The sequence below is a fragment of the Phyllopteryx taeniolatus genome, chromosome 15 (genome assembly GCF_024500385.1).
Source record: "Phyllopteryx taeniolatus isolate TA_2022b chromosome 15, UOR_Ptae_1.2, whole genome shotgun sequence".
NCBI lineage: Eukaryota > Metazoa > Chordata > Actinopteri > Syngnathiformes > Syngnathidae > Phyllopteryx > Phyllopteryx taeniolatus.
The window spans coordinates 19,005,077-19,029,252 of record NC_084516.1 but is presented as its reverse complement, the minus strand read 5'-3'; the positions used below and the strand labels follow the sequence as shown (position 1 = coordinate 19,029,252).

General features: G+C 41.9%; 2 protein-coding genes across 2 annotated transcripts; one reads left to right on the top strand and one right to left on the bottom strand.

Moving 5' to 3' along the window:
- Positions 1-14,462: 14,462 nt before the first annotated feature.
- Positions 14,463-16,549, top strand: LOC133465098 (uncharacterized). The gene is made up of 3 exons (XM_061747548.1): positions 14,463-14,613; positions 14,755-14,827; positions 15,166-16,549. Exons 2-3 carry the CDS (start codon positions 14,768-14,770, stop codon positions 15,682-15,684), a joined length of 579 nt encoding a protein of 192 aa, XP_061603532.1. The 5' UTR covers positions 14,463-14,613; positions 14,755-14,767; the 3' UTR covers positions 15,685-16,549.
- A 1,297-nt stretch (positions 16,550-17,846) lies between these two features.
- Positions 17,847-24,171, bottom strand: spp1 (secreted phosphoprotein 1). The gene is made up of 8 exons (XM_061747549.1): positions 24,017-24,171; positions 21,863-21,933; positions 21,491-21,535; positions 21,344-21,418; positions 21,167-21,232; positions 20,926-21,078; positions 20,243-20,572; positions 17,847-18,881 (listed from the first exon to the last, which is right to left on the bottom strand). Exons 2-8 carry the CDS (start codon positions 21,914-21,916, stop codon positions 18,579-18,581), a joined length of 1,026 nt encoding a protein of 341 aa, XP_061603533.1. The 5' UTR covers positions 21,917-21,933; positions 24,017-24,171; the 3' UTR covers positions 17,847-18,578.
- Positions 24,172-24,176: the final 5 nt, after the last annotated feature.

The following is a 24,176-nucleotide window of genomic DNA, read 5'->3' as shown; positions in this document are numbered from 1 at the left end:
AGCCCACTTTTCAAATCATCGATTTCGTGTCAACCGGGCCAAAAAGGAAACTGGACCATCCAGGTTGTTATCAGGGCAAAGTTCAAAAGCTAGCATCTGTGATGGTATCAGGGTCTGTTAGTGCGATGCCATGAGTAACTTGCACATCTGTGAATAACTTGCACATCTGTGACGGCACCATTAATGCTGAAAGGTACATACAGGTTTTGGCATACATATGCGGCTATCCAAGCAACGACTTTTTCAGGGACGTCCCTGCTTACTATGTTTCAGCAAGACAATGCCAAGCCACATTCTCCACTTAATTGAAGACTAAATTGCCCGTATGTGTGAGTGGTTGGTTGTCTATGTGCCCTGCGATTGGCTGGCGACCAGTTCAGGGTGTACCCCACCTCTCACCCAGAGTTTGCTGGGATAGGCTCCACCACGCCCATGTCCCTACTTAGGATAAGCGGTACGGAATATGGATGGATGGACAAGGTCACAAATTCATTGGAATTGGGGTTTGTACTATAACTTCTGTTATAAGCAGACATGAAATGAATTAGTATCACGATGAGGTGATGTACTGTGCGTGTAATACTATGGAGTGGCATTTATGCTAGAAGCCGTAAAGATTCTGAAGGAGGAAGTACTGGCAGAGTCAAGCCCACACACACCCTACAAATATCCCTAAAATGATGCACAGGATGTGGCACGGTGACCTTCTGGTTCCCACATCTGCCTCACCCATTCAATGCTTTTGGTCTTCGGTTATGCAAAAACTCTCGTATATTTTAAACTGCAGGATTCCACTTTCCCCAAAATAGTGCATACTTGGCGACTTAAGCATAATTGACCTCCCTAATAAATATTCACAATCATTACTTGTTGCGTTAGCTACCGCTAAGAAAACAATTATATTAAACTGCTAAACAAACAAGCTGTTAACATCAATCAGTGGCTAAATCTCATCATAGAATATGTTGCATTAGAAAAAATATCAGCAGAACGAAAAAATCAATTACACACTGGGATGAGTGACTTCCTGGGGAGTAATGGTGGTGTGGTGGTGACTCGCCCATGTTCCGTGGGTGCTGGGGCGGTGCCGGCTGGCACCCGCCTGGGTACCCCGCTCTGGCTACTGGTGGGGGCGGTGGGGCCCCACTGTCGCTCCTCGGGCCTGCTTCCTCCTCTTCCCTTCGTTCCTTACGTCCCGCTGCGGTTGCCTCTTCCTCTTCCCGTGGGGGAGCCGGGCGGTCCCCTGTGGGCTTTCCCTGCCTGGGTGTCCACCTCCCACGTTCAAGTCCAGTAGTGGGTGCTGGCAGGGATGTGGGGGGACCGGGGTTGGTGCTGCGGGTCTGGGTGGGATGGCCCTCTTCGTCGGTGGTTTTTCCAGCCTATTAGGCCCGACCTGCGGGAGTGCTGAAGCCTGGTATGTGGGAGGAAACCGGAGTGCCCGGAGAAAACCCACACAGGCACAGGGAGAACATGCAAACTCCACACAGGCGGGGCCGGGGATTGAACCCGGGTCCTCAGAACTGTGAGGCTGACGCTCTAACCAGCCTTCCACCGTGCCGCCTCTGTTTCTCAATAAACCTCAATTATAATACCACAGCGGAAGCTTAAAAACCCCACTGCATCAAAGGGATACAGATTTTCCATTCTGCTTGACCTAATAGCTGAACAAGACAAAAAAGAAAAGGTTGATTGAAGACTCTAAATTGCTCATAGGTGTGAATGTGGTCAATTTAAAGTCTTCAATCAACCTACCACACATGTTTTTTGGGATGTGGGAGGAAACCGGAGTGCCCGGAGAAAACCCAGCCAGGCACGGGGAGAACATGCAAACCCCACACAGGATTTGAACCCGGTCCCCAGAACTGTGAGGAAGATGTCCTCACCAGTCGTTTTACCGTGCCAGCCTTAATTACTTGTATTAAATAAATTCAATAAATTAAAAGATCAAAATGTCCAAGTGGCCATTCTTTTTTTTTCTGTGAGTCTTGTAAGAAAAATTTGAGGCACCACTGACCTGATCATTTAATTAGTCCAGCTTCTAAAGGTTTGTTTTTTTGTTGTTGTTTATTTTGTCACAGAAAGAGATTTTGTGCAGTTTTGTATACTAAAGGGTCAGGGTCAGCGACCATAGTGTGCATGACCTGCGACCATTTGCATCCAAAAAGCAAGATGGTGGCACAAAAACGAAAAGGAGAACATTGCACAATTCAATGGGTAAGCGTTAGATTAGGTCACATTGGATCAAGCACCGTTAGAGAAAGGGTTTTATTTCAAAAACCTTGGTCTCCACAAACGTGCGCACACTCACACCCAACAACAGAAACAATGTCTTGAAAAGATGAGTTAGTTCCAGTATTTTTGCCATGCCTAATGCCTTGATTGATCACACACTTCCTCAGATGCACAGAATGCACAGGTACATCAAATGCCCAAGTGTCCACCTGAAATAAAATAAAATAGATGGACACAATGAAAAATAGTTAACATTAACGTACATACTTCCACCTCAATACTGTAGGGACTCAAACCTCACAGCATTTTACAATGACACCTACTGAGGGACATCACATCTCATTGTCCATGTGGAAAATGTACTCATTTGAAAGAGGAGCGTTATCAGGCGACATCTTGCCCACACAGCCGCTGATAGCTGCAATCAGCAGGAGGAGGAAGAGGGGGACTTGAGAAGGCAGCTCGTCAGCACTGATATGGCCTTCTCTATCACCTTTGATTGAGTTCAAATCCTTAAAGGATGCCCTGTAATGATTGTCATTTCTGCTAGTGCCTGCACAAGCTGTGATGTCTGAAGACGGCCGCAATTTTATATTCATGTGTTTGTCCATAAGAGCGTGCAAATGAACAGAAAAAGTGAGGACCTGAGTCTGTCACCAGAAAATCCAGCTTCCTTCAAAGAGAAATTAATGCGGTATTGCCACGCTGATAATGCTAATGTCTTGTGGGGGACCGTTTCATCATATACAGTACAATGATGATTTAGTTGATTATCAGACTTTACACCCATTTGCATGACCATTCATTGTTTTTTCATAAAAAGGAGGACTTGGACACTTTTACATTTTTAGTGACTGGACGCTTGACAATTCATCATTTAGACTGGATTAACATGACGTGCTTCACGTGACCCAATTTGTCACCCATGTGGCCCGTGATATGGATCATGGCAGTGTAAATAGACAAAAAAGTTATTAGATTCCTAAATTAGTCAGTGATTATTTCGATTATTAAAAAAACACTTGACTGTATAAGTCAATATACAGTACATATTGGGTATACCACGCAGCATCACATCACTGCAGTACTGTCAGCGGTGCCCTTGAACAAGGCGCCAACCCTCCGGAAACCCTGCTCAGGGGCGCAGTCACCATTTGCACACCCCGTCATTCTGACACACAACTCCCCTGCAAAACAATAAGGCCAATTCCTTATCATTTGTTTTGCTGTAGACTGAAAACATTTGGGTTTGACGTCAAAAAACACATATGAGATGAAATGAGTATTTCAGCTTCAATTTTCAGGTGTTTAGATCACAAACTGGCACCTTTTGTTTAAATCTACCCATTGTTCATTTGAATACAATAATAGTAGTGCATTTAATTCCGTAACCATGTGTATAATTCAAAACACTCCTATCTAAAATCATCTTTCCATTTCATTTCATTTGAAATGAATGAAAATGCCATTAATCTGTTCTAGCTACTCGCCCCCCCCCCCCCAAAAAAAACTGAAGAAACATAGTGCTCATTTTTACATTTGAAATGTCACTTTAAATTTCCTTTAGAGTATCTATATAACTCGAATAATGAGAAGTGAGAAATTGAACTGCATATATTTTGATTTTAAAAAAGCTGGAAAAATTGGGGTGTTCTAAAACCAGAAGTGTATATTTTTATGTCAATAGATCAATATTCAGGCAGACCAGTAAAGAGTTTTGGTTAGCACATTTCACTCACAGGAGTTGAGTGCTTAGGCTCGTTTTCAATTTAAACTCAATACTGTACACTATTTACATTTTATTCCTTATATTATGTGTTTTAATGATTTCTTTAACAGTTTTAATCACAATTTAAAACTGTAAAAAAAAAAATATTACAGTTTTAATCACAGTTTAGCACGGTGAACGACTGGTTGGTTAGCACATCCGCCTCACAGTTCTGAGGACCGGAGTTCAAATCCCGGCCATGCCTGTGTGGAGTTTGCATGTTCTCCCCGTGCCTGCGTGGGTTTCCTCCCACATCCCAAAAACATGCACGGTAGGTTAATTGAAGACACTAAATTGCCCATAGGTGTGAATGTGAGTGCGAATGGTTGTTTGTTTATGTGTGCCCTCCGATTGGCTGGTAACCAGTTCAGGGCGTACCCCGCCTCCTGCCCGAAGGTAGCTGGGATTTTTTTTTTCCAATTTTGTTTACTTGTTCGGCGAGTGGCGGCACGGTGACCGACTGGTTAGAGCGTCTGCCTCGCAGTTCTAGGACCGGTGTTCAATCCCCGGCCCCGCCTGTGTGGAGTTTGCATGTTCTCCCCGTGACTGCGTGGGTTTTCTCCGGGCACTCCGGTTTCCTCCCACATCCCAAAAACATGAATGTTAGGTTAATTGACAACTCTAAATTGCCCGTGTGAATGTGAGTGCGAATGGTTGTTTGTTTATATGTGCCCTGCGATTGGCTGGCGACCAGTTCAGGGTGGTTGTATCATAGATACTGCATTGTTAAAACATATTAGACACTCACTATATTCATTTGCAATTCTACACCACTGCTGCATAAATGTATAGTCAGTTCGAATGTAACGCAAATGTAAAGTTTTCACACTTTATTTTAGCATCACAACTCTGTTGAGGCAAACCAGGCCAATGGCACACAATTATTTTATACTTCAACTCAACTTCTAATCCAAAATACCAGACCTTCAAGTCGTTCAGGGTTCTCAACAGCTTTCAAGGCAGGGCCTGGCCAGGGACATCCGTGATGTCATTGACGTAATGGTGGAGCCACCTTCGATGCTGTGCATGATGATCTGTCTTCTCCAACCTCTTTCCAAACATCATCAAAGGACCTGAGCCATCAAGAGCACAATTTTGCAACAAAGGTATGGTCATTCAGGACAGTTTATTTGGTGATCATTTTCTCACTCATTTTTAAACCCCTGGGTACAAAGATTACGTTGTTAATTGTGTTTGTTTTTTGTTTTTGGTACTATGGATTTTTTTATGATTCCCTTTTTGCATAAAGTCACTGGTCATTGGACTGAAAAAAAAAAAAGCCCTCAGGAATATTATTTTAGCATGGTGATGACAGCATTTATTTTTACTGAAAAAAATCTATTATGTAGTGTTTTTTCTTTTCTACATAGGTGAAGGACATAAAGACTGAGCAAAATAATTCAGCGATCACAATCATTGATATAGCCAATAAAAAGGGATTTTCAAGGAACCTGCATTGGTGTGGTACATTATGGGGGAAACTGAATATTTCTTGATTCATTTTTGATGAAGGGGTGTTCAAATGGTTCATAACTTGGCCTGAGTTCAGTTACAGTTGTAGTAACACTGCTGCTTTCCGGAGAAAGCAGAAGACAGATACTGTATACGTAAGTTAGTTAAATGTGTAGCGGGTCAGTCCACATATAAAATGAAGGAATACGTTGAAAATAAATTCTCCAAATATTCTAAGAACTCAGTGCTCCTCAAAATGTTTCCCTGAGCCACCAGATTTGGTAGGCTTTTGGAATTCCGAATAATGCTAAATAGATTTTTTTTTTCACAATTTATTTTATGACATTATTATGATAAAAAAAACAACTGTGTTGTTGAGTTCGAATTCTCTTTACACACGGCCGTTAACATTTAAGTCTTCAGTTTCTCTCTCCTGTTAGGATGTGGTTGTTTATGGAAATGAGGAATTTTTCTGGAAACAAAACCCTACCTCAAGTGCTATTGTAACCGTGTATGGGTCGGAGTATGGCTGGGGGGCTCCGCGAGTCCATATGAGACTTTTTTTTTCATAAGATTTGTCAGAAATTGTGAGCACATTGTAGTTTAACTATCAATAAAGGGCGAGCAAAAACAGAACAAGATGTGTGGATTAGGGTACCAACTGATCAAAAGCAGAGGTATATTCCTTTAGGGAAAATAAAAAATGTTATCAGTGCCAATTACATACATCGTTGGAAACATGAAACAACATGAGTTATTGCAGACCATATACGTTTAGTTTTAACCTCAGTATTTCGCTGAATGTAAAGGTCGAGGAGCAATGCAGAAAAAAATGACAGGCAGCTGAAATGATTACATAATGTACAGTACACTAGGTTGCCATGGCACCCTGGTTGCGGATCTCTGGAGTACCCCATTTAAAGTGTAATTGTATATGCTTCTCTAACGCTAATGAGATCCAGCTAACTGTGAGTCAAGCGTTGCCAAAAAAAACAAAAGCAAAACAACAACAACAACAACAACAAACAAATATAAATATGATGTACATATTTTAGGCTATAAATAGATTGGCACATGTACAAGTATGTTCCGCTTTCATTTTAAAATCGTAAATACACAAGCTTTTTCTTACAAAAAAAAATTATTATCAAGAAGCCTTACATTTTTCTGAATGAAGAATAAGCATGTAAGTAGAAAGGTACTGAATGTAGCACAGTATGTTAATTTTCTGCTCCACATATTAAAGTTCATATATATGCATGCAACCTGTTTAAACTTTTTTTCAAATCCAGTACAGTCCATTTTTTACTTTCCAAGTACAGTTCAGTTGTATTCAATGTTTAAGTACAGTACAATACATTTGCATTCAATATTTAAAAAATGTTTGTTTCAATCACTTACTTAATCACGACTTATTTAACCTTTTTTTGTACATTTAATCATTATTTAAGAACTTTTCCTATATTTAAGCACAGTGTTAATATTCAAACTGCATACTGTTACAGTGGCTTACAATATGAAATATTTTTTTGATGAACACTTTGGCCTTCTACTTACTGCATTTGAAATGCTGGTCATTATAGTGGTACGTGGAGAGGTAAGTATTTTTTGGGGTGTACTTGGTGTCAAAAGTTAGAGAACTACTGCTTTACATGATATAAATGTATAATATCTGCCTTTCAATTTCCTTGTAAACTACTGCTACAAAATAGGAATGATTACGGCACCTTAGGAAGCTTCAGGAAGGCAGACATGACACTTAAACCAAGCAACTGGACAATTGACCCATGTACCATCTCAGAACCGCAGAATTTGCCAATGAGAACTCTGTTAAGTCATTAATTTTTGTTAAGTCACATGTAATCAAAACCATGACTTGAGTCCAAGACGCCATGACTCGAGTCCCCGTTCCTGGTGTTTCTATACAAATACGGTAGCTGGGTCTTCAGATTGCCTGCCCGCCATTAAGGGCTCTATTTTCGTAGATGCAGCATCTGCGGCAGCGCGCAAAAACTGGCGTATCGTGGTTTTTGTGCAAGTGCAGGGCTCATTGCACGGGTTTGCCAATTTGGCAGACCAGTCCATGACAATCTGTATGTAAAGTGTCCTATTAGTCTTTTTCCTTGAGGTACTTGAGGTGACACATAAATGCCACAAATATATAATTACGAAACCTGGGATCTGTTCAAAATTGATAATATGTCTCCCTTAAGAATACAATATTCAGTGAATTTAACTTTTTAAGGCCAAAAATTTGGATTTTCAAATTTTACACTTTTTAAGAACCTGCAAAAGCTTGTGTTCAAGAAACTAATTTTGGATGATTCCCTCTCTCCCTCCCTCTCTTCCTGATTTATATAATTATTAACGTTCTTAATAATTAAGATGGCCGGTGGACAAGATGGCATTTATTCCTTTCTCTAGTAGACCTCTCTCCATCTTTTGTTCTTAACGGTATAATTCTAAAGCTCCTTCGTTCTCAACCTTACGACAGCAGACACAAAATTATCACATAATAATAATAATAATAATAATAACGACCCTAGTGAGGATAGGATAAAAAATCTATGTGAAGACACTGACAGTGACTAGTCGTTAAATATTTCTCACAGTAATTATCAACAATGATTTAACAAGGTCGGAAAATTAGTATCAATATGCAACACTCGTTTCTATAAATCTCAATGCTTTGCAAGTGCAACTGTAATATTCCTAGGAAATCACAATGTCCAATCACAGTGACCTATTTTCAGGACATGGCCACGGGTTACTCACGTGGTGCTTGGGGGCACCATGTTGGTGACCCCTGCGACGGACTCAATGATACAAGCTAATTGTTGTTGTGCTGCTGCAACATGTACCGAGATGGAATTACATACAGCAGTCATATTCAGTACAACACATTTGATTGTTGCCCTTTCCTATAACGGATAACATTCAAGAGCTTTACAACAGAAAGAGAGGTTTCAAGGTCTTGTCTATGTCCTATTTGTTTTTTGACTTCACAATTATTGTTTTAATGAGAAGTATTAGAAATACGGTGGTGCCTTGAGATACGGGTAACCCCGACTTTGTATTGTTTCAAGATATGAGTTGTTTTTGCTTTGAGATACGAATGCTGCTGGATGGTGGCAGTGAACTCTTCGCAACATGCAGATGTTTGACAGATAGTGGACTAGTCTTCAAAAAAGAGTTTACAGTCAAACGCAACATAAAACAAAGAGAATTACATGTACAACCAGATAGCTTTCCCTTAATATAGTCTGTTTAGTTTAATGCTAATAACCAATGGTAAAATGCTATAGACAGGCTAACGAATAGCATCAGTTTTGTGGTCTTATCAAACTTCAAGCAACGGATATTTGAACACAAACGGTGGACATGTACCGCAGTACTGAAAGGCATATATTCTTTATCATTTAAGAAAAATAACGAATATGTATTACACAAATATACACTAATATGTATTACAGACCTGTGAAACTATTTTTCATGTGTGTTGATATGTTTGTATTATACTGCCCCCAGGTGGCCAAGGCACACACAATGTCCATTGAATTGAAGTAAAACTAAATGTGGCAAAAAATGTTTTGTTCTTTATCCATCCATCCATTTCCTGAGCCGCTTCTCCTCACTAGGGTCGCGGGGCGTGTTGGAGCCTATCCCAGCTATCGTCGGGAAGGAGGCGGGGTACACCCTGAACTGGTTGCCAGCCAATCGCAGGACACACATAAACAAACAACCATTGGCACTCACATTCACACCTACGGGCAATTTAGAGACTTCAATTAACCAACCGTGCATGTTTTTGGGATGTGGGAGGAAACCGGAGTGCCCGGAGAAAACCCACGCAGGCACGGGGAGAACATGCAAACTCCACACAGGCGGGGCCGGGGATTGAACCCCGGTCCTCAGAACTGTGAGGAACTTGTTTGTTTATATGTGCCCTGCGATTGGCTGGCACCTAGTGAGGAGAAGCGGAACGGAAGATGAATAATGAATGAATGTTTAGATGGACTGGTGTCAAACTCAAGGCCCGGGGGCCACATCCGGCCTACCACATAATTTTAAGTGACCCATGAAAGCAAATCATGTGTGTTCCATGATTCTTTCTAAAATTTGTACCAAAATATCAAACTGTCATATGTAATAAACATTGAGCTATTGCAAACGCATGTTTGGATTAATGAACCCATTTTTACAGTAACTTCAACAACTTCTGATTTAAAAACTAGTTATCCATCAGTTTGTTGTGCAGACAGTATGTAACAATGATGAGACAATTAAACATTTATACGGTTTCACTGTTATAATGGCCTTCGGAGGGAAACCTTAACTACAATGTGACCAGTGACAAAAATGCGTTTGACACGCTGTATACTGTACTGCATTTTTATGGGTGCAGTCATGTTGGAAGATGTTTGTAAGCATTTGAAATGCTATTTAAGTGTTTGGGATAACACTGTACATACTGTAGGTAATTCTAATCACTTTTTGAGAAGGGTCAATTCTTCGCAGAAATTCACTATCCACGGTCGGACTTGGTCCCTATCCCACACAAATAGTGGGAGTCCACTGTATAAAGCATTTCATTCATGAAAATAGAAGTGGCGAATTGACTGTATTTGTGGTTATGGCTTGCTATTTACCCAAATTTGCAGAGGTACTAATGACTCATAAGTGACGCTTGTGACAGGAAGTGTGATATGTGGATCAAGGTTATTTAGACAAGAGGAAGTGGTTTTGTTCAGGATATGGTGTATACAGGATGTCTGTGTGATAATGAGGATTACAATAATTCATGTACAGTAAATAGGCAAATGACCTCTTCGCACATAACACCGGGACGTCATACCCATTGCAGGTATTACAATTTACCTTCTGTTTTTCTGTTTGGCAAAGTATGACAGCCGTGAATTCATAGCCGAGCCTGGGTTTTCATTGTAGAAAGTTACAGTAACTATCCCAATAGTTTTCAACAATTCATCTGAATTCGCTTTGCAGGGTCTTTAATTAGTTGGATTTGGATGATGATGTTGCCAGTGGGAGAAGAAACCATTGATTACAAGAGTGGCAAATTAGTTGTGTGGGTCCAAAAAAACATACATGTTGTGGCATAGCTATCATTGGATCCAATCTACCTCATGATTCTGAATTAGATCCATCGATCCATCCATTTTCTACCGCTTATCCGAGGTCGGGTCGCGGGGGTAGTAGCTTTAGCAGGGACGCCCAGACTTCCCTCTCCCCAGCCACTTCATCCAGCGCTTCCGGGGGGATCCCGAGGCGTTCCCGGGCCAAGAAGTAGTCTCTCCAGCGTGTCCTGGGTCGTCCACGGGGTCTCTTCCCGGAACACCTCACAAGGGAGGCGTCTGGGAGGCATCCGAATCAGATACCCAAACCACCTCATCTGGCTCCTCTCAATGTGGCGGAGCAGCGGCTCTACTCTGAGCTCCTCCCGGATGACCGAGCTTCTCACCTTATCTCTAAGGGAGAGGCCGGACACCATGCGGAGGGAACTCATTTTGGCCGCTTGTATCGGGGATCTTGTTCTTTCGGGTCACGACCCACAGCTTGTAACTATAGGTGAGGGTAGGAACATAGATCGACCGGTAAATTGAGAGCTTTGCCTTTCGGCTTAGCTTCTTCTTCACCACAACGGACCGATACAAAGTCACTGCAGACGCTGCACCGACCACCAAAGCCGCATTCCGTTTGGCTAGCCGGTACCCATCAGCTGCCTCAGGAGTCCCAGAGGCCAAAAAGACCCGATAGGACTGCTTCTTCAGGTTGACGACATCCCTCACCGTTGGTGTCCACCAACGGGTTCGGGTATTGGCGCCACGACAGGCACCGACCACCTTACGGCCACAGCTCCGGTCGGCCGCCTCGGCAATAGAGTCACAGAACATGGTCCACTCGGACTCAATGTCCCCCGCCAACATGAGCAAAGTTCCGACCTCACAATATGTTTGGGCCTGCCAGGTCAGACCAGCATCTTCCCCCACCATCGGAGCCAACTCACCACCAGGTGGTGATCAGTTGACAGCTCCGCCCCTCTCTTCACCCGAGTGTCCAAGACATGCGGCCGCAAGTCCGATGACACAACCACAAAGTCGATCATCGAACTGCGACCTAGAGTGTCCTGGTGCGAAGTGCACGTGTGGACACTTTTATGCTTGAACATGGTGTTCGTTATGGACAATCCATGATGAGTACAGAAGTCCAATAACAGAACATCGCTCGGGTTTTGATCAGGGGGTGTTCCTCCCAATCACCCCCTTCCAGGTCTCACTGTCATTGCCCATGTGAGCATTGAAGTCCCCAAGCAAAACCATGGAGTCCCCAGCGGGAGCGCTCTCCAGCACCCCCTCCAAGGACTCCAAAAAGGGTGGGTACTTTGAACTGCTGTGCATAGGCACAAACAACAGTCAGGACCCCTCCCCCCACCCGAGGGCGGAGGGTGGCTACCCTCTCGTCCACCGGGGTGAACCCCAACAAACAGGCGCCGAGCCGAGGGGCAATAAGTATACCCACACCTGCTCTGCGCCTCTCACCGTGGGCAACTTCAGAGTGGAAGAGAGTCCAACTCCTCTCGAGAGGACTGGTCCCAGAGCCCAAACTGTGTGTGGAGGCGAGTCCGACTCTATCTAGTCGGAACTTCCCGATCTCACACACCAGCTTGGGCTCCTTCCCTGCCAGAGAGGTGACATTCCGGGTCCCTAGAGCACGCTTCTGTAGCCGAGGATCGGATCGCCAAGGTCCCTGCCTTCGCCCACCGCCCGCCTCGCACTGTACCCGACACCTATGGCCCCTCCCACAGGTGGCGAGCCCATGGGAAGGGGGACCCGCGTTACCCTTTCGGGCTCCATGGGTGCAGGCCCAGCCACCAGGCGCTCGCCTTCGAGCCCCACCTCCAGGCCTGGCTCCAGAGGGGGGCCCCGTGACCCGCGTCTGGGAAAGGGAAACCTAGATCAATTTGTTTCTTTCTTTATAGGCGTTTTTGGAGCCATGCTTCGTCTGGTCCCTCACCTAGGACCTGTTTGCCATGGGTGACCCTACCAGGGGCATGAAGCCCCAGACAACTTAGCTCCTGGGATCATTGGGACACACAAACCTCTCCACCATGATAAGGTGACCTGAATTAGATATCATTCAAAATAAAAAGAGATTTGGGCTGTGAAGACTACACGTGTACTATTAATCAATCAGTTAAATATATTTGTGAAGCACTTAATAAGTAAGGGGTTAAAAAACAAAAGGAGGAACAAAAGCAACCAAAAGGTAAATATGAAAATGCACCAGGACAGACAGGATGATACATTTACGTTTATACATGTTTTACAACCTTGTACAAGCTTTTATTAAGAACTAAGTTATTAAGAAGGTCTTGATGATTTGCAAATGGATACTTCATCAAATATAAATATTTTCCTATTGTTTGTAGAAGTTCACATTCTTTAAGTACTTCCCTATACAGTCCACACTGTAAACAAACACAACTGTCATGATCCACTCTGAGTTGTGTTTTTCTTGTTGTTTTTGTATTGGTAGTTAAGTTATTCATTTTCTGCAGTCAATGACTAAATAATAGATATCTTTGCCTGTCCATTGTCTTGTTTTGTCATACCTTTTATTTATTTTCTATCTTCCACATTCCCTTCAGGGGATCCATGCAAAACAATTGACATGTCAAAGTTAAATAAGTCACTTCAAAATGATTTCTTTCCTAACTGGGTTAAATGGACGTGCCCGTGTCTAACCAAGGAGGCAGACTCTCCTGCTACATTCCTAACAATAAGATATGAATACGTGCAGATTGCTCACAGCTAGTTGAAATTATCTGTGTGTCTTTTGGAAGCTCTTTGATTACAAATCCTGAAGTAACAGGAAGAGAAGTTTCAGTCGCGACTTCACTGTTGAAGTAACACAGTTGTGTCACACAGACATACACGTACACACTTATCAAACTCTTACTACACTGTAAAATTCCACAGGCTGCCACTCAGTCTGCCTAAATGATGAATAAATTCTCCATTTCATCAAACACTATATTTCATACAGTACCTCAGGCACATCGTCGCCATGACAAACTTCACAGGTATCAGATCAGTCGAGCCAAAAAATACTACAATCTGACTGTCATCCACTGCCAAACGTCCACTGCCATTTTTCTTTCTGAATTCTTTCCTTATGGAATATCAGCAAGACAGCAAATGAAGACGGCAAACGTTAGTTGCTGGTTGCTTTTCCCATTTTAACTCGATAAGCGTGTGTCTAACAAAGTCACATGTCTACATTAAGGAATACATATTGTATAAGGCTAGTTGAAATGAAGATAATAACATAGTTCTAATACATGTGCAAGGTAGTGAACAATGGACTTAAATTACAGTAAATATTCATCCATCATCCATCCATCCACTTTTTATACTGCTAAATGTGTTTGAAGTGGTTGAGGTTCGGGCTCCACACTTTTCCAAACCTAACTCGTCCAAGTACAGTAAGCTTTTATGGACCTCGCAATGTGTGCTGGGGGCACACACGAGAACAGAAAAGGGTCTTCCCCAAACTGTTCCCACAAAGTTGGAAGTGTACAAATGTTTCGCATTGCTCAAAATGTCTTAGTTGCAACAATTGACATATAGGGGAAACTAATAAGTTTAGGCCAACCCCCGATAGAGTCATTATTCTTGTTTTAATATCTTTGACTATAACTTATAATAGGTAGTAAGAATCAAAGAATCCAGCAGTCTTGAAAATATTGTTCAGATGTGTTTTTGAAGCATATTAACCGTGCCCTCCCATGCAATATTTTATAGGATACACACTGTAAATGCAACACAAATGCCAGTGAGCTGAAGTGAATTTCCAATCACGCAATTAACGTTTCTATATTCCGAAAATTGGAACTGAAGAACTGAATCTGCACTTTCTGTTGTCTGGACTTTCATGGTCCTCCCCCTGCGCCCGGGCTGGAGGTAACCAAGTCTTACTCAAGCCGCTCGACCAAACCCGCAATAGCCCTGCCCAGCTTCTCTGCACAGCATACTTAAGCATCACATCATCCCAAATGACACTCACACATCTTTTAGGACTCAACAGATACTATTGAAAGAACTTTAGAGAACTGAATGATCCAGGTATCATAAGAAGAAAAGGTAAATCTATTATTATGAATTACTATTTATACCAAATATTTGTTTTAAACCCCCGAAGTAATATTATCAGAAACTTTATTTCATATAATCTTGCCCTTGGTAATTTGTCCTGTAATTTGTGAATATTGTTTTTATTTGCAGGACCCAATTTAAGATGAATCTTCCAACATTTTCACTTCTCGTTGTACTTCTTGCTACGGCATCTACCAAAGCAGTAAGGCTCGCTCTCATCCTTCTCACTCACCTACCGCCTTTTTACACTCGTCTCATTCAAATCCTCATCATTTGTTCAAGGCCAGGAATTTAGTTTGTATCTTAGTACAATTCCGATTCAGTGTTTACATTGGAGTTGCATGTGTGAAATGCACTGTACAAGTAATGAAGTGTGTTAACCTTGTAGTCAATCATTTTTAGCTCTTATTTATATATAACGTAAGAGTCACACTTTGGGTAAAATGTAGACTGTAGAAGTGGGAATTAATATTGATATTTGAGCACCTTTATCGTTCAAATTCAAAATAAGTATTCTTTTATTTGACATTTCTTCTAAAGATTGAGGAGAAATGGGATCAAGATGCTGACATCACTGAAAGTAACCAGAAACAAGGATCACTGGATAGAGACAACTTGTGGCTTTCTGAGTCAGCTCAGTCACATGACTCATTGGAAACCAGAGACGTCTCTGAGAGTGAGTCGTCTGAGGAGTCCTTTGAGCTGTCGTCTGAGGAGCCACTGCTCGAATCGTCCGAGGAGTCATCTGAAGAATCGTCTGAGGAGAGACCTGACAAATCTTCTGAAGGGTCCACCGAGCGCTCCTCTGATGAATCGCGGGAGGATTCCTCTGAGGAGTCTTCCGAAGAGTCATCTGAGGAGGCTTCTGACGAGTCGTCCGAGGAAGTTACCGTCACAGATCCCACCATGACAACCGCAGACGGCAGAAACACCCCAACGCCCAAACATGCCACTACAAGCCCAAATGAGCCAGGGACGACCACACCCGCTGGAGATGTCACCGTAAGCCGTGGCGTCTCCACAGAGGCTCCCACCACTGAAAGAAGAGGCGACAACTGAAGACAGAGCCCACCGACCCTAATGAATAACTATCCTAAAAATTTTATGTTTGTGGAATCGTTGTAACAGGAGCCATTTTTTGTTTCTAAGCAAAACATTCGTTGTGGCAGCCAGCCAAATCTGAATAATCTAGTTAATATTGTATTTATTTGAACATTTCAGGGTGGTTAATAAATAACTGTGCTAATGTATACAACATTTTTCGCATGTACCATTAGATACATACACATCTAATATCCCATTCATGATATTATGTTCCACAAAAACAATATATAATATAAAACAATAGCACGCCCGCGACCCTTGTGAGGATAAGAGGGTTCAGGAAATGGATGGATGGATGGATGGATGGATGGATGGATAGGGCGGTGTAAGGATGGGCAGAGTAACAGAAGGCAGTGTTGGAGAAATTATTAGAAGACTTACGCATTTGTTAAGAGCTCATTTTGATGACTCCTCAGGAGAAAAGATAGTGACCCAATAGACACAACTAAAATCCCCCAAGAATGGTTTAGAGAAAAATACTGGATTTTGTTGAAGAGCCCTGATATGAAACCTATTGAACATCCATGGAAGGAACTGAAACAAGGCGCCGTTTAAACATAAAACAGCTTGAGCCGTTTGCTTTGACACATACTTTTAGTATTTACAGAGACTAACGTGCGTCAATAAGCTGTAGCCCTACAGTACACTATAGCTCACAAGTGTGTTTCATGACAGTGGAGGGTGTGTTGTATTTGTATTTGTATTCTTGACTTCCCTTCTGTTGTTTCTACATGGTGAGTTCTGCAACATTAACTTGATGTTCTGCAACATTGACTTGATGTAACATTAACTTGATGTAATAAAGTTAACTTGTACTGTTTTCTTTTTTTTTTTTTTTGTTATCTTGTGATATGCATGATTGTTACACAAAAATCCAAATACAAAAAAAGGCCCAAACATATCAAATACTACACTTCAGCTAAGTTAGTAATTCATAGCTATTTTCTTTTTGACGCTATTTGTATTGTACGGTACTCAAATCGTGTAGCTTACTAAACAAATCGTTACCCATGATTCAAACACAAGTAGATAGATACAGTGTTCCCTCTCTATATCGAGGTTCACCTTTTGCCGATTCAGTGCATTGCAGACTGTTTTTTTTTTCATTTCATATTGCGCATAATTTGCCATGCTGTGGGATTTTGAGTGTATGCTTTAATTTTATTTGTGGTAAAATAAACATATCCTAAAACATAAAACTATATATATATATATATATATATATATATATATATATTTTTTTTTAAATGAAAGAAAAATTCATTAAAACACTTATTACAAAGAATAAAATGTACGTAGAATACAGTGCTATCCATTACTGGATGGTGAAGAGTTTAAAAGGTGTTTAGGAGTATAGAATGTGAAAAGTAGTGGAAGTTATACGAGTATAGTATAGGTTAATCGGAATGTGGGGAAGATTAATATGTGTCTGGCGTGGTTTATTCAACTTTAAAATATGTATAAATGATCACCAAAAAATATGTGGTCGTTATTGTACAGATTTTACCGACTGGAGGGTTGGTCTGGAACCTAACTCCAGCAATAAAAGAGGGATTACTGTTAAGGTCCAACACAAGGACTCAAATCAAACTAAAATAAAATTAAAATGTCAATAAGCTTCTCTCTTTTGACAGTGGCAGGCAAACCATTGAATTGTTGTATATAGTACAAACGGATGACATTGTGGTTGTCTACAACCGCGAACCACATTTATAGTTACTGTAGAGGCCAAATTCTTCTCTTGTACGTCATCATCTCATTGTTATGCAGTTGTACCTAATGCTGTGTCTGATAAGTGTATTACGAGTACGGTAGCATTCAAAGGTGTGTACCGCCATCTAGTGTATGAAGTGTATGATGAGAAATTGACTTTTTGCTTGGACGCAAATATCAAATAAAAAAAAGTTCACATACCTATTTCTAAAAATGTTACTATGAGCAAGCCTTCCGGAACTTCAGCCCAACCGGTATGGAAAAGAACCTGCTGTTTCTCTGCCCATGACATGATCAACTAGGCTGGCCGAAGATCCAGAGCCACTTTCGAGCGAAGGCCGGAGTCCGGCTGCGCTACTACATCATGCGAGGCAAGTCAAGATCATCTGCACCAAACTTTCTCATCCATGTCTTTAAAGAGTTTATTAAAAAAAAAAAAACACACATTTTTAAAAGATTAGAAAAGATTTCTGATTGTCCTGTTAGTGTGTGGTGATTTAGTTATGATTAATTCACTCTCAACTAGGAGTTATAATGATCTCCTCTCAAATGCGGTCACAATATGGTAGCAGACACAAATGTGGCTAATGGCTGAATATACAGTAAGCAGTCAAACGTTTGGCACACTTGCTTCTTATGTGGACTCAGAACTTTGACTGATACTGTGCATTTTTTACACAACAAATTTATTTTTACCAAATATCTGACTTTGTCAAAGGCACTAGAGTTTGAACCAAAACAAATAAGCCATATGCAGGGTGGATTTATGTAAAATAATTGTATTTTATATTTTCGAAATGGTACAAAATCATACATTACAGTAATCATGGGGGGGGGGGGAATCCACATGTAGTGTAACTAAGAACTGAGGACACCAGCAGATTTTATATTAAAGCGAGCAACAAGCTGAACCCCCCGCAAGGCAAATATATGGCTTCAAAGTTATATAATGCTTGAACTGATTACCCATCCCAATATGTTTTGGACTCTGTGACTCACTGATAGTAAATAAGCATTTGTTGCCTTGGATTGTCCCTGCCGTAGAAAGTGTCTCAGGAGTGGACAGATTCCACCTGAATGTGGCATGGACTCCTTATACCAATCTATGGGACACCACACCTCCCTTTCTGGATGACTTATTTGGCGGTGATGACCACCGGGACGTCAGTGGTGGTTTCAGCGTCCATCCCGTGCTCGTCCGAGTCACTCTCCATGCTGTCGCTCTCGTCAGAATCGCTGTCTGCAGCTCCAGGTGTGGCTGTAGCCTCCTCGCTGCTCTGCTCGGGTGCAGAATCCTCGTCTTCCTCCTCCTCCACATCTGCGGAGCTTCCGCTATCGCTTGTGCCAGCGTTCTCCTCCTCCTCCTCCTCTGGGAGAACATCCTGGTTCTCAGGAGTGCTGGTATCCTCCTCCATTAGGTCAGAGTGCTCCTGGTGAGTCTGAAGCAAGGAAGATGAGCATTATTACAACAACACATAGCTTTCCACACACAGCTGCGTAATCGATATTACGTAGTCGTTGTTTCACCGAAGAATGCAATGTGCAATTGAGGACATTTAGGGTATGGAATGGTATACATGCAGAGGCTGGCAGAACTCGACACACACTTTGGCTATACTCAAGGTTTAGTGCAGCTTTGGGCTTCCAATGTTTCATTGAAAGGAAGTGGCTATACTGTACTTTCAGGACTATATTTTCTTCAGGCTATTTTTACAGAATTCCCGCTGTACATGCTGGGTATGAAATTGGACACCTTGCCGTCGGTGGACCCAGCTAGAAGTTCCCCAAAGTCAGGATCTCTGTAATAAAAATGTTCTTTTACTGTATACTGTATGCATGCATGTATGTATATATGTATGACAAAAAGCGAACGTGGCATTGTGTGGGTTGCCAGCAACGCATGGATCTGTGGCGTTTGTTTATGTTTACCTAAAGACATAATGCAAACATCAGGCTGAGAAGAAACTCATCATTTCGGGGGACCTCATAGGTGTCTACAGCCAGATGAACCGGTCCGCAAATCTTAAAAGCAGAGAGCCATCCAGCCGGCCGGCAATGTCAAGGCGCTTGTTGAAACTCTGTAATTAGGATTTTCTTAAATTATGCGCCTGACCATCATTTTTTTCTTCCTTTGAAAGTTTGCACCCTGGGCATTACTGGCTTGGCTTGCTTTGGCTCTGCAGTTTACCGGCAACAACTATGGTGGTCTTAAGCTTTTTTTAAAAAAAAGTTCGGCAAAGTTTTTGAGTTCTCAGTCACAATAACATTTACATACTGTATACATACAGTATATCATCACCGTGTGTCAGAAGTTACTGTAACAACTCCTAACATACAGTGGGTATTATTGTATTGATTTGATACCGAGTTGCTTCGGACCTTTATTGGGACAGCCTTGTCTCTGTATCGTTCCAATATGGCACTGATGTTTCGTTGACTGATCAAAGTACGCCACATTTTTGACTGTGGGGAAAAGCTTCAAGTCTTACACCACAAACACACAATTGGAGCTTGTATAAAAACAGCTAGCGGGAAATCGAGGTCGTGAAAATATAATAAAGCAACCGCTTATTGAATAGAATGAGGTGGGGGGGGAGGATCTTTGCTGCTCTCGGTTTCATGTGCTGGTAGATGTAAAATGTGTCCTTTTTTGCTTTCATTTTCAATCTTAAATTGATGATGGAATGATGGAACATTTGTAGCGAGTCAGGCCTTGAGCGCCGGTAGAAATATCCCAAAATGCTAATACTGAGGAGCATTTCATTTGAATTATAAACAGTTCAAATAGTCTGCAACTAACCTCACTCTTGTACACCTCTGGTGACTTCTCCACCTCATTGTCAATGGGCACGTCATAAGCCGATTTTTTCCCCGTTTCAACGTATTCATAGGACTTGTAAGGCGAAGGAGCCTTGTGGTAGGTCTTCTCTTCCGGATACACATAGCTCTTGTACTGGCTGGGGTATCCTCCCATGCTGTCGCCGCGGCCTGAGTCTGTATCTGTGACAATGGTGGGCAACAGGGGCTCCTCTGTAGTTTCAAACACAATTACAGGGGTGACCGTCTCAGGGGCGACAGTGGAAGACTCGCCCGACTCGGAGCTGTCTTCCTCATCTTCCTCCTCACTTTCCTAGAGGGACAAATCGCATCACAACATGAATGGAGAAGTCTCTGGAGCTGCACATCGGCAAATACGTCTAATTGTTACAGTGTTTAATGCATCAAAACATCTCAACAACTATATTCCATAATATAGTGAAAAGGGCTTTTTAAAAATAATGCATTTTGTTGCGCTTATGCTGATCAGGGTCGCGCGTGAGTTCAGGCAGACTCGACACAAGAGGGCTTGTGCTGAGATTCAAACCCTGAACCACGACTGTGAGGCAGAAGCTAGATCCACGTGTTGGGGGTCTCGCTCACCCGCGACCCTAATGTGGACAACTAAATATGGTGGCAGACAGTATTTGTTTGAACTTTACTCACACTTTCCTCTGATTCATCATCCTCTTCGTCGTCGTCATCATCACCATCGCTGTCTTCACTTGGTTCATCTTGATTGTCGACGGAGGGTGTGTCTGTGGCAGCATCGTCCGTAGTTTCAAAGTTGACTAAAGATGGAGTCTCGACTGCTGCCGGCTGCAAAAAATGCCAAAGTCAAAAAGGTCACAAGATTGGCAGTCCCGGTACTGTGCATTATGGTGTAAATGTATTCTTCATGTCTTACCTCATCAGAACTGTCTGTGCTCTCATCTGAACCAACAACAATGGGTGCTAAAAACCTTTGGAATAACTGTAAGAACATGGAGTAATGTTGTTTTTTCATTTTTGTTTTCTCTTAAAAACAAATACATATGAAATGTAAAATGTCAGCTTTTAGTTCGAAGTTGAAGGACGGCTGTACCCTGAATGGCGCCGCACGGAATCGAGTCAATTCGGCCATCTGTTTCCTGAAAAGCGAAGCTGCAGGTCGTCTGACCTGTGGACACAAGGAACAGTCAGCGCGGATGTCTCTGTCCGTCCGTCCGTCTGTCTCTCTCTTTATACCCACCGCTTCTTCAGAGCTCTCTGCAGAACTGTCCGAAAATTTTCTTGCCTGAAATGCAAACAAGAACAATAAATACGAAATAAACTAAAACTACAGTACTCACCAGAGAAACTGTGTGGAATGCTGAGAGAGAGAACAAAATGCGACACACCGCGTCATAGAAACATAGAGGTATCGTGCAAATATGAGAACTACAGCATGTAAATGACATATTCTTTATTTGACTGAACGCTTAGTAAGGGTTTTAAGTCTATGCAATTGCACCCTTGCCAAGTGACTATCAACTTTCATGGCATTACAATTTAGTTGAGATGGATGGTTAAATGTTAAACGTTGGCGCTTGCCGACACAGAGGAATTTCGGGGAACGACTCACCGGTCGGCAGAGAACTGCAGCAAAGAGCAGAACAAAAACAAATACCACTTTCATGGTGTCTGTGCGGCGGCCTAGAAAGAAAAAGGAAACAAAATGGAAGCACTCAGATAGAATCGAAACAATGAATTCCATTTTATTCGCATTTTATATATATATATATATGCACACACATCCATAATCTAACACTACATTCAGCAATATATCAATGTGCAAATGAAGTCTTCTCATTCTGTTTTCCGTCTAAAAAAAAACCAGAACCTGATCACATGACTGTTGTGCATTGCTTCCTGGCTCACTGGCATGTTCAGAGGGTCATTAAAGATCCTACTATAGACTGTAAATGGAGGCCATGGGTCCCCTAATTGCTCGTTTTTTGTTTTTTTGTGTGTTACAGTAAATCACCCAGAAAAAAAATGATTATGGGATCATTGTACTTCAAAGGATGTGAAATTGGTGGAGTTTACAAGTGTAGTGTGAAAACCTGTCCAGAACGCAAAATGATCAGCCATAAACAAATGTCCTTCAAAGTTGTTGATTAAGCATCTTGTTTTGTGTTTTTTTTTTGGTTCAGATTATTGAAAATAACAATGAAAACTGTCCTCAAACAATTATTACAAATTGCATACTTTCAAAGAAATGTTCAAGAAACGGAAGTCAATAAAACGCAAGTAGACAAATCAAGAGTTTCCTGTCCATCATAATGTGGCTTCTCCCAAAGCTTGTTGAATGAATTTACACGTGGGAAAATATATTGTGCAATCGATATACTGTATATTAAATCCATCTTCAACCAGTTAGCACTGCAGCCGCACATCAAGCCCAAAACATATACACAAGTATGTTAGGTCAATGCAAATTGCCTTTTTTAGTTTTTTCCATTGGACTTCTCTGCGTTCATTATTTTCAGCTCAGAAGGGGAAGAAGAAAAAAAGTCGTGTAGTTTACTATTTGTGCATCGGTGTTCAAAACACAGCATGAAAAGAGTTAAATTGCAAGTTAAAGTTAGTGCATCCGCCACAAGACCCAAAAATGTGGGGACAACTGAAAGGCCAAGCGCCCCCCCCCCCCCCCCCCCCCCCCCCCACACACACACACACACACACACACACACGCGCGCAGAGACACACACACAAGCAGCATACAGAGCAAAAACTAACATCTCATTCCAAAACCATGCCTAGTAATCTGTTGCCACTCGACCGCCACTCGTCTCATTTTTTGGGGGCGGGTTCCCAACAGGTTGGAGGGATTTTCTACCACTCGGCCTCACAAGCAAGACATTGCTGTTGGTCAGGCTCGCTTGACTTCTTTCGAAAGATGGGGTGCTATCGAGGGAAATCAGATGTCTTCCAGTCTCTTGCAGGCATTAAAACGAACGTTTTCCACAAATTGGGAATCTTTTGACAGAGATCACGGCTGTCCAAATTTCTAGTTCAGGGACTACATACACCCTAACTTGATTTCCAAAATAAAACCATACCATGCTTAATATATGAATAGATAACAATGTTTTAATGTCAAACAAAACACGTACAATAGGAAATTCTTCAGATTTAATGACTTTTTCAAATGATTTTACAAACCAATCTCAGGTTTCTTGAGAAAATTTGGCTTCAGTTTGTCATCTACATGTGTGCATAATAACTGATCACAGTGATTAAGGCACAAAATAATAAGGCACAAAACTTTAAGTCGCAGGTATTTGGAACTGAAAGATATAGTGGTACGCTTTGCAATTCAAACAACGTATGAAGTAAAAGGAATTATGACTCCTCGATTTTCTACAAGAGCATTATAATTCTCAAAATTGGCCTTAGTCCTCCCCTCGCCACGTCTTGTGCATTTTTTCCACTTTCAAATTCATCCCACCGGGTCGCATTTAGCACCCCTGCAACTGTACATTGCTCAAAGTAAATGGTCCTATCTAAGTACAGCAGCTAGAACTCCTCATGTATTTTGCTGGGGCGCACTTTTGTACAGTAACGTGTAATTCAGTTCCACTCTAAACCTTCTGCTACTTTCCAGATGTTATACGTGTGCTCTTGCAGCTATTAAAAGCTGCACATAGCAAACAAGTATTAGGCTCCTGAAACCACAGTCCCTCCCAAGCACTCCATGTTGTCCATATTCACGTTTTATGAAATTTGCACTAACCTTATTTGGAGTAGCAGGAAGCTGCAGAGAGAAGAAGACTGATGAGGTTTGATGGCAGTATGTTCCTGGAGGCTGTGCGCTGGCCCTGTTCTGCTGCTGCTGCTGTCTCCCTACTGCTCTTTAAATCTTCACGCTTCTGTCAACAGCCAATCAGGGCAGA